Source organism: Mustela nigripes, chromosome 12, assembly GCF_022355385.1.
Source record: "Mustela nigripes isolate SB6536 chromosome 12, MUSNIG.SB6536, whole genome shotgun sequence".
In the NCBI taxonomy this organism is placed as follows: domain Eukaryota; kingdom Metazoa; phylum Chordata; class Mammalia; order Carnivora; family Mustelidae; genus Mustela; species Mustela nigripes.
In genome coordinates, this window is record NC_081568.1 from 228745 (window position 1) to 239924 (window position 11180).

Sequence of the window (11180 nt, forward strand, 5' to 3'; positions counted from 1 at the left end):
ATTTATAAACCTTAACAGAAAAATTAGCACATGATATGCATGGGCAGTTTGCCAAAGAACTACAGATTAACAGTAAATGCATAAGGTCTCATTAATATCCATCACATTAATAGTCAAAGAAACGAAAATGATAATAATGGTAAAAAATTTACCACTTAACAAAATGGCAAAAATTTAAAAAGAAAGAGAGAAAAAAGAAAAAAATATCCCACATGGTCAATAATTAAGAGAAATGAGTATTGAGATACATTGCTAGTAACCACAGACTTACAGAAGTTAATTTAGAGGCTCTAAATGTCTGTATTTTAAAGACACAAATTGCAATATTTATGAACTCCACTGCCAGGTGCCTCCCTCCCCTCCAGCTTCTGCACTGACCGAGTAGCATCGCCACCTCCTGCCCCATGGAGGTGACGTGGAATTGAATGAGGTGCCCCATGTAGGGCACGTGACGCTCATGAGGACCTACACAGCGCGAACTGTCATTTTCTTTATCGTGACGATGATGATGGTGAGGAGGAGGAGGAAGAAATAGACGAGTGGGTAGAGAGAGAGATGGTTGGAGTGCTCACTGACCATGCAGTCCAGCGGCTGCTCCCCTGTGCGCCCTCACTACCGGAGGTTCTGGAAGCTCCTGCAGGACGGGGCTGCCAAGCTTGCTTTTCAAATAAAGACTTGAAGTCAGCCCCAGCACAGCCATGTACCTGATTTTCTACACACATGCACCCAAAAATTATGGGTACAACTGAGATTTAATAATCATAAAAATATTTTGAATAACATGGTAACAAATTTAAAATCAAGAGGAAATGGATGCACTGATGGAAAATATTTTAAGAAGCTATAACTGATATACAAAAAAATTAAAAACCTGCATACACTAATAATCATTACATAAATTGACACGGTGCTAAAATCTGCCCCTTTTCACTTGCCCTCTCCCCAGAATGTGCCCAAGCCGGATGCTTGTGGAAGTGAAAACTTTCAAAGAGAAAACTTTCAGAGAGAAGGCTAACCTTGTTTTAAAAATGGGAAAGAGGAAGGAGGGATCTGACTCATTTCTGGTGCTCTCCACACGAAAATAAGCAGAGATGCTCTTAGGCTAGCTTTTCCTTAAATATAGATGGGTATCTCCTAAGTGAAATGTGTCAGTCCCAAGAACATATTTAAAATTATGATAAGGCTAACCCTGTAATACACAAGAACGATTGTTCATCAGAAACCTATCACCAAAGTCACCACATTAATAGACAAAAGAAATTTTATGTGATTATTTCAGTAGATGTAGAAATAGTACCTGATGGAGTTCAACATTTTTTCATGATAAAAACTCTTGGGAAACCAGAACATAGGCTGGAAGAAAGTGCGTGAGCAGGGAAAGTCCGCATTGGGGAAGTGAGGTTTCTCTTCTGTCCCAGATACTGGTGGGGTCTCATCTCATCATGAAGATTTTTGTGTTTTATAAAACAAGAGTTTTATATCACTAGAAAAAGAACAGTCTTGTGGCTTATAACCCATGACCAAGATCCCCTGTCATCTGCTCCCTTGGGACCTGTTGCAAAATACTCATAATTTAAAAGTGGGTATTTCTGGAGGTTATGAATATGGACCTCAAAACAAGAGAAATGGTTGAAAATGCAGCAAAAATAAAGCTTGCACTTTCTCATTGTGAGAATTTTGAGAATGTGTGCAGGAGCCAATTCGAGTTCTTGTCTCTTCTAGTCTCTCGATGGCTTTGCCCTGGTCGTGAGTGCGGAAGGCATGATATTTTATGCTTCAGCAACAATCGTGGACTATCTGGGCTTCCACCAGGTAAACACAGCTCTGCGACCTGCCATGCGGTGGGTCCCACTGTCCTGCTCGTGCTTACTATCTTCCAGCCTTAAACATCTGCAAAATTGGGCTTTTCTTACCACAGAGCTTTTACCAGGTAAGGGTTTTTACATCCCAGTGTTGTCTGGGGCATGGGGTTGTGCAAGAGATGTGGCAGTGTCCAGGGTGTCACAAGTGTACAGGACAGTGAATTTTGTTGGCTGTGCCCCCAACTACACATCTCACGTTCGGATGAGGGGCTGGCGAGCACCAGGGCACCTTTGCTTGCTGCATCATCACTGTCTGGAACCCCAGATTTGGGGCACATTCAGGAAGTAGCATGTTCTGGAAATGCCTTTATTGATCCACAGAGAATTTTTGGTCCATTGCCCCAGGCCTACCCAGGCTGGGTGATTCCAGACATTGGGACAGAGCTCTGGGGTTGAGACCCATCAAACACTGAGATCCTCCTCCAAGAAAAGGGTGCACTAAACCCCCCCCCACTCGTGGTCCAGGGAGGGCAAAGGGAACTTCTCCGCCGAGCCTCTGGGAAGGGAAAGAAGTTGCTCCTGAGAAATCCAAAGCTTGAGTTTGAAGTCCAAATCCAAAGTTACACTCTTGCACAGTGCAGGCCCCTGAGTCCAGAGCCAGTGGTGGACAGTTGAGATCGCGGGGCCCCAGGGAAACACAAATGTGACCCTTCAGCAGCAGGGCCGCAGCCGTTCCCATAAAGATATCCCCTCTGAAGAGGGGCTCACCAGGCAAAATTATGAACACACTCCATTCAACGTACAAGTAGGCAGGTTAGAGAAAGAACAAAATACAACTTTGGAAAATGAAGTGTACAGTGTGTCTGTCAGTCAGAGTCTTGCTCGGAGGCAGAAACTGTGAAGGGATTTGAATGGCTCAGTATAAAAATTGATGCGAATTTAGCGTAAGAATCATTAATTAGTAACCCGGGGACACAGAGGGTGGAGCCCGCAGGAGGCTGGGCACATTCTGGTGGAGGGGGAGGCCATGGGCCCTGGGTGGTGGCGAGGTCACCGAGGTGCCCCGGCCAGGGCTAGCCAGCAGAAAACTGCCCGCTGAGACGCTGGCCAGACTCTCGGGGCCACCCACGGCAGGCAGTCCCAGGCTGGGCGTGGCCAGTGCTCCAGGGGCCCGGTCTCCCGCCTCCAGTGGTAGGGGCACCTTCGCCAGCAGAGGGGAAATGTATGTGGGATCCGGGGTCAGGGCCCGGTGATGAGCGGAGCTGGGAGGCAGGACATGAATCAATAACGGAAATCTCGCTGGACGGGCGGCTGACCCGGAGGGCGCCCAGGAGCCAAGGGTGGTGGGAGCCAAGATCAGAGACTGTGGGTCCCCAACATGTGAAAATTCAAGTTGTCCTGAGGCCCCTGAAGCTGACTGGAGCATTTGATCTGATTTCCATGAAAACTGTCACTCTGAGCCATCTCCGAAACTGAAGTGGCTGTCACTGTACAGATGAGTCTGAGTCGCACCAAGACCAGCCTCTTCCCTGCCGCTGGCTCATCTATAGGCCTGGATCAGCCCCTGCAGCGCAGGGAGGCGTGGCCCCAGCAAGGACCCCACAGGCAGGGCCAGCAGTGTGGCCAGCAGAGGAAGTGCGGTGGGCCTGACCTCCAAGAGGCACTGCGGGGGCTGACCTGCCAGACCGTTGGGTAGAGCCTCAGCTCTGAGCCTCCTGTTCCTCCTCCACGTGCCGAGCACTGGGCAGAGCCTCAGCCACCAGGGGACAGTCAGGGGGAGGCGTCCCCACCACCAGCCCTGCTGCAGGGGAGACTGCCCGCTGGCTGCTCCTGGCAGCAGGTGACAATAGGGGTCTGTCACTGTGTCCTTGTGTCCGTCTCCACCTCCTGAAGACCTGTGGGGCAGATGGCAGGAGATCTGACATGGTGAGGAAGGCATCGGCCACCCCAGATGGATGAGCAGCGGGAGCAGCGGCCGGAGGCCCTTCCTCCCAACTTCGGCCTTCGGCACGTGCTCTCAGGGGGGCCGAGCTTGCCAGGCTCTCTGGCCGTAGGGCCCCCTCGCACAGCACAGAGCTCAGGGACCCCCTAATAGCCGAGCCAGGCTGTGGACACAATAGGATTCCAGCCCCCAAATGATGAAGGCTTGTTTTTGTCTCCCTAATTGCTTGTGCAAGGTCTCAATCTAGGAAAACGTGGTCTGGTCTCCCTTTTCCCTGCTCAGAGTTCTCTTCAGCTCCTATCACTGCTGAACTGCCCTGTGACTTCTCCACACACACCCAGAGCTGCGTGCCTTCAGCCAGAATCTGGGGGGTGGCTTCGGGGATTAATGCAAGTGTCCTGAGGGGCAGCTCCAGACCCAGGTCTAAACTTACACCCTGGACTCTTGGTTTTCTTGGAGCTTGGTGATTTTCCAGCAAGTGTTACATGTAAAATAAAGTTTTGCCTTTTATTATAAGGAAATTATATCCAAATGCCAGTAAATCGGGCATTGTCTCTATGCAAAATATTTCGGGAAAATATTAGAATAGATTTGTGCTGTTTTGAGCTTCTTGTGCATAATACTTAACAAAAGTTGGGACCCGATTAGTACAGTGTGTTCAGGTTCAGGAGTCTTTGTGATGAACAAGTGGGATTCAAATGCCATCGATATTTACCTGTTTGAGAGGTAGGCCATTCTCTCAAAGGCTGGCAGTTGGGGGAAAGCTGTGCCCATGTGAACTGGGGGGAGGGCACTTGGAGCAGGTAGGAGTCCCACAGGCTAGTTGACAGATGTGCATGCAATCTGCACAGAAAGTAAACATGACGACTGCCGGAATGAGGCTTGTAAAAGTCGGTGATGACTTTGTTCTTAGCTCCATCAACAATGGTTTAGAGCTAAAGCGAAGGCTGGTTTGACTGGGTCCAAGCTGTGTCTGTTTTCCCACTATTTGCTTTTCGCCCACTATCGGAACAACGGCTCTGTTACTCTCTCCGCGCTCTGCCACATTTCCCGTTTGTTTTCCTTGACCTTGCTTTGTAGGGAGCAGACTCTGGGAAATTCAGGGAGACCAGAGGCAGCCAGACATGCCGCACTATTATGCCTTTATTCCTAAAAAGTATTCACATTTGATATGTCTTCAAATTTGTCTGAGTCAGAATGATCTTTTCCAGTTTTAGTATACCCCCCTCCCCCGGCTGGTCTGTCTCCTGTTTTGATTAAGCCACAGACCCCTCTTGCATGTTCATCTGCTAATTAACTAAGGTGTGGAAAGACACGACCAGGGCATCCAGGGACACCCACCTTCGGGGATTCTGCCAAGTGTGGGATCACCCACTAAAGCTCACAAGAGAATAACTGAATGACGGTGCCTGTCTATTGACTTGCCGTGGGAACTATGACTGTCCAGTGCTCAGAGGTCAGCATTTCCTTTCATCAAAACTATACAGGGGAAAATACTATCCATCTACGGCAGGATAGAAGAACACTGAATTCCCGCTAATGAGCCCATCAAGTAGTATGCGGTACCTCATACAGAAAACAGAAAACATTATTTACAGAATTTAAAGAAGGACCAGACAAACAGAAGGGTATGCCATACTCGTGAACTGGAGGGCTCCATTATCACTACGAAGATGTCAGATCATGTTATAGAGGTAATGACATAAAAACTGAGCAGCTTTTCTAGGTGGAAAGGGACAAGCTTTTGGGACAGAGCTGGGACCAGCTGGGACCATCCAGGGAGGGCAAGGGGGCAGGAGTGGTGATTACTGGGGACTTACATGCTGGACACAAGACTTCCTATAAAACCCAGTTGCTGGGAGAGGATGAGCTCGGCACAGAAGTTGATGAACTGATTCACAGGACAGAACTGAAAGCTCTGGGCAGATGTGTGTGCATGGTGTGAGATTTACAATAAAAGAGACACTGCCTGGTGGTGGGGAACTGGTGGCCTTGTCAACAAAAGGAGTTGGGTGAACCAGATCCACATGGAAAAAGTGAATCCTGACTCTTCACACCATGCATAGTGAATATCAGGTGATGGGAGAAGTTTCTAGAAGCTTCAAGACTAAGTTAGGAGATCGGTGAGGAATGATGAGGGCAAAACCCTACCCAGGAGGAAAGACTGATGAATCAGCTGCATTAGATCCACTAAGAGAGCGGGAAGGCAAGCCAAGGAGTGATGACGTTGGTAGCAGAGCCCACGCAGTAGGGGCCCATGTCCAGAGCAGATGAAGAACAAGAAGGTCAGCAAGACGGCTCAGTGGAACTGGGAGAAGGACAAAAGAGAAAAAAGCCACATGCACACACCAACGTGACATGGACACGTGCACACGTACACCTGAGACCAACAACTATGTGAGAAGATGCACGGTTCCCCTGGGCTGTATGACAGTGACAAAAAACCCACAGAACTGGTGACACATGTGCCACAGCAGCTCAGAGAAAGAAGGCTGGGAATGCTGCGTGTCAGCCAGAACACGAAGCGACGGGCCTGGGGGGAGCCGCCGCAGTGGCCCACTTAGGCACGACCTCTGGAAATTGCTCGGTGTGGTCTGCTAGCGCTGGCCCTCTGCCACCCCGACCCAGGAACCCCACCGCCAGGTGTGCACCCAGCAGAGACGCAGTCAGACGCAGAGGTGGCGTGGGGAAGGGGCCACGTGGGCTATTCAGGTGGAAGCACCCTGTGGGCATGAGAAACCGCGGCCGCACACACGGCACGGCACGGGTGACCGTTACAGCTGTGGTGGTGACAAGAGGACAGACGTGGAAGAGCAGCCATTTACAAACATAAGCAGCCTAGAGCACGTCTCATCGGCACCGTGGCCACCCACAGGGGGCTGGAAGGAAGGGGGCTCGGGGAAGCTTTGGTGTTCTGTTTCCTGATCCGGGAGGGGGTTCCACTGAGAACTCCGTCCCAACTGCGTGCTTTTGACTTGGGCACTTTTCCACCCATGTGCTAAATTGCAGAATTTTCTTAGGAAGTGTCCCTGTGGGAAGGGCACGCAGGACCCCAGGAGCCGCCGAGTGAGGTCGGAGCTGGCAGGGGAGTGGGAGCCCCCGTCTTGAACTGGAGGGAAAGCCTGATGCAGCCACTTCTGTCATGAGTTGGTGTCTGCCTGTTGGCGCCAAGTTCAGACAGAACTGACCCTGGATGACACCGACCAAGGACAGGAAGCATTCTGACCTCTCTGTGACCGCTTCTTTTAGTCTCTTTGGACTAAGAAATGCACAGGTGACTGAGGACAGCTTTCAGTTAGGGTTCTGTTCCTTTGCTGCCTCCCTGCATTTGTATCTTGCTCGAAATGTGGGGGTCCCCGGTGCACCCTGGCCCTGGAGTTGCGGCGAGAGTACAGACCCTTGAGAAGACGGTGGGTCTCATGGCTCTGGGTGTTTCCTTGGGGCTTTCTTTCGAAGCTAATTTCTGGTGGTTCCTTCAGGAACTTTCTCTCCATCTAATGATCCTAATGACCCTGCTGGGCAACGACACAAGCTTAGAAACGGCCCATTACGAAGAGATCACCGAGGGGCGCGGGGCCGGTGATGCTGGCGTGGGCCGGGCGCTCGGTGCGCACTACGGGGACAGCCTCGGTGAAGGGAAGGGACTCGGTTTGCCCCGAGAACGCGTGCGGACGGTCGCGGAGTCGCGCTCCTCGGACACCCAGGGCCGAGCTGCAGTTCCCGGCGTCGACCCGGCGCCTCTGTTCAGGGCTCAGGCAGGGGAGAGGACGAGGGACGGGAGGGCGCGTGGGAAGCCGGCGGCGCCGCGGAAGGAAGCAGCCGGGCCCGGAGCCGCTGGGACGACGGAGGTCGCCGGGCCAGAGGCTGTCGTGCTCGGAGGCTCCCTGCGCCGCCGGCCGCTCCCACCCCGCTCCTCCGCGACGCTTCCCCTGGGACCGTCCGTTCGTCGGGCCTCGTGAGCGCACGGCCCGGGGGTCCCCCCGCGTCCTGGGGGAGAGCGGGAGCCTGGCCCCGGAGGTGCTCGGCCTCTGCGCCTCCCGCTCCGCCCGCGCCCGTGGGGACGGGGCCCTCGCAGGGGTCGGACGCCGAAGCCTTTCCCCGACCCACGGGCCCGCGGTCGCCCGCCCTGAAGCGGTGTCGCCCTGTTGCAGACGGACGTGATGCACCAGAACGTCTACGACTACATCCACGTGGACGACCGCCAGGACTTCTGCCGCCAGCTGCACTGGGCCATGGACCCGCCGCCCGCCGACACAGGTGGGTCCCCGGGCCCCCGCGGGCGTGTCCCCGGGGCTCCCCGCTGTCCCGCACGCGCCCCCCAAGTTGTGCGCAGGTCGAGACCGGAGCTTCTGGCACCGTCTCGGGCGACCCTGATGTCCCCCGCAGAGCCGAGCGCGGCACCTTCCCAAGCGCTCCCAAGCCGGGAGCGACGGGCTGAGGCGGCGCTTCAGGGCAGGGCACCGCGGGGGCGGCCTCTGTCCGGGCAGCTGTGGGGATGAGGCCCGGCGGGGAGCCCAGGGAGAGGGGCCAGGGGCGGGCGGGCGTGCGTGTGTGCGCGTGTGTGCGCGTGTGTGCGCGTGTGTGCGCCGACGGGGCGGGCGTGTGCGGCAGGCGTGAGTGTGCCCGCGGTGGGATGTACGTGTGCCGGTGTGAGGCGGGGGTGTCTGTGGGGTGTGGACATGGTAGCACGTGTGCAGTGCGCGTGAGGCGTGTGACGTGCGTGGGGCGGTTCGGGAGGGAGGTGTGTCCGGTGCGGGTGTGTCCGTGGCGCGAGACAGGCCGGGCGTGTGGACGCGGTGAGCGAGCGAGAGCGTGCGTGTGCGGACGAGGCGGTGCGCGAGGCCGGGCGTGCGCGGCGCGGGGGTCGTTTGGAAGCGTGTGCGGAGGCGCTGGGTCCGGCTGCGCGGGAGGCTGTGCGTGGCGACGGCGGCGCGCGGGCGGGAGCGGCGTGGGAAGCCCCGGGTGTGGCCGCGCGCGCCGCCGTGTGGTCGTGTGCGCCCCGCCGGCCCCGCCGCGCCCCGCCGCGCCCCGCCCCGCGCTCACCGCGGGTCTCTCCGCCGCGCCGCAGAGGACGCCGTCCTGGGGAGGCTGCTGCGCGCGCACGAGGGAGGCGCCGACGCGCCCGCGGACTTCTCGGCCTTCCTGACGCGCTGCTTCGTGTGCCGCGTGCGCTGCCTGCTGGACAGCACGTCGGGCTTCCTGGTGAGTGCGCGCCCCCTGGCGGCCCGGTCCGCGCGGGGTCCCCGGCCGCGTGACGGCCGCGTGACGGACGCTTGCGCCGCGCCCCCCCCCCCGCGCCCCCCCGCGCCCCCGCGACCCCCGGCCCTGCGCGGGCTGCGGCGTTCAGCCTCTCCCCTGGGCTTTCCCTCTGCCCGACTCCTGCGGCCCCCGGGGGCACGGGGGAAGGACGCACCCCAGACCTCCGACCGCCAGGTGGGGGGGTCCGCTCGACGGCGCCCCGCTGCGCCCTCAGGGCCCCCCCCCGGCCCCTCCCGCAGACCCGCACCACGACCTCCGGCCCCGCCTGGACTCCGGGCCCCTCCGGCGTCGCTGTCCCCCTGAGCCGGGTCCTGCTGCCCCCTCCGGGCTCTGCTGCGCCGGGCCGGGCTGAGGGTGTCCCGCAGGGGCTCGGCCGGAGCCGGCGGTGGGGGGCGGTGGGCGCCGCTCTGGACGGTCTTCGAGCGGCTCCGGAAGCCCCGCGGGCCCGCGTGGCCGGAGGGGGCCCGTGGCCGTGCTGCCCGCTGCGGTGGCCCGCGCTTCCCCCGCCGTCTGGCTCCGGCCCCGGCCTGCGGAGCCCCAACCCTGACCCGCAGGGGCCGTCGGAAGCGCGCGCCCGAGTCGGGTCCCGCAGACCCGAGCCCAGCAGACCGGAGCCCCGCAGCCCGGGGTCCCGCAGCCCGGGGTCCCGCAGCCCGGGGTCCCGCGCGGTGGGCTCGGGCTGGCCTCCGGCCCGGCAGTGCTTCCCCCCGACCCGCGCCTTGGCCTTTTGTCTTTCAAAAGAGCGTTGCGCGCAGGTGGTGTGAGTCCAGCCACCGCCGGGGAAGGAGCTGCGCCGCGACCGGCCCTTGCACACCCCGCCCTGCCCAGACGCCCCGCCCGCCGCTGTCCCCGCTGCAGGTCCGCGCGGCCTCCCCAGGCTTCTGCTCCGCCTGACCGCGGGAGCCGGTGCCCGTGCGGACGTTCCCCGGGACGCAGGACCCCCTCCGCCTCCACGTGGGCTCGTCCCTGAGCCTCGTGGCCGACCCCTCCCCACGTAGAGGTCCTCGGTGGACGCGCTGCGCTTCCAGAGTCCCGGGTCACCCGCCCAGGCCATGCGGCCCGCCAGGTTTCTCCGCACTTGTCCAGAGCGGAGGCCGTGCAGGAAGTCGCTCCAGGCTGCCTCGCGGTGGTCCCTGATGGCCGCGTCGCGCCTCGGCCATCTGGCAGTACACGGGCCGCTTCTCGCTCCTGGTCCAAGGGACAGTGAAGAAGGTCACTGGGGGGTGACGGTGGCCATGTCTCTGGGGCCCCTGGGAAGGCCCAGCCCTACAGTAGGGTAGGATGGAACACCATCCGCTTCTGCAGGCCTTTCCGTGCACACCAGGGCCTTCGCCGGAGCAGCAGCTTCTCCCTACCCTGTGCTCCCGGGCCTGCTGCCTCCGTCACACAGGGACCGCTCGTCTCTTCTTTAGGGGATCGCTGACCTTAAAGCCCTTTATTTTGCTAATATTTTGTTCTGAATTTTGTGGAAACTAGTATAGTTACTATTTATTGCATTATAAGGGAGGTGCACTTTTTAAAATAGGATAACCAATTCCTGATACGTTGGAAATTCTTATCTCCAGATGAATGAAATCGGAGACATTTTACTATACAATCAAGAAAAAAATTAGAATATAGGGTAAAATGAAACTAAAAACCAATGCGCTGAAGAGAGGAGACAAGCAAAAGAGATTTGTCTGAAAATGTGCAGTGATACTAATCCATGAAATTCGTTACCGCACACACTCGCACAGGGCTCGGGCGTTCACAAGGGATGCACTGAGAACAGGCCCGTGTGCGTGACCTACGGCTCCTCCTGGCGTTCCTCTGTGACTGTGGACGCCACCCTCTTGCCAGTCCGGTGAGAGTGGTGCGACCCCCCAGCCTGGCGCAAGCTGCCCGAGAGAGCCCACCGTTACTCAGGAACTCAGAGGTCCAGTGGACGTTTACTGGGTGGCTTCCAGTCAGCCACGATAGGAATATTTTCCCCAAAGAAAGTGGCAGACGTTCCCCATCAGGTCTGTTCTCTCTGGGGAGCATGTCCCCGCGCACAGCTGGTATTCTCGCCGCACGCCCGTGACTGGCAAGCGGCAGGTTCACTCGGAATCCATCTGCAGGTGGGCAGATGGGCAGATGGACTACAGATAATGGGAGGTTGGGGACGGATGGAGGCATAGACGGGTAGATGCAGGGAG

The 11180-nt window shown here is 57.4% G+C and overlaps 1 protein-coding gene across 2 annotated transcripts in view; it reads left to right on the forward strand.

Annotated features, from left to right (window-relative positions):
* The window catches only part of AHRR (aryl hydrocarbon receptor repressor), a 78340-nt gene that overhangs the window by 57980 nt on the left and 9180 nt on the right, over positions 1–11180 (forward strand). Inside the window, exons 5-7 of one of the 2 annotated variants that reach the window (XM_059416792.1) lie at positions 1723–1812; positions 7896–8001; positions 8813–8946. In XM_059416792.1, coding sequence (XP_059272775.1) covers positions 1723–1812; positions 7896–8001; positions 8813–8946 — 330 coding nt within the window. The remainder of the gene's footprint in view (positions 1–1722; positions 1813–7895; positions 8002–8812; positions 8947–11180) is intronic. The other variant, XM_059416793.1, reaches the window with a different exon arrangement.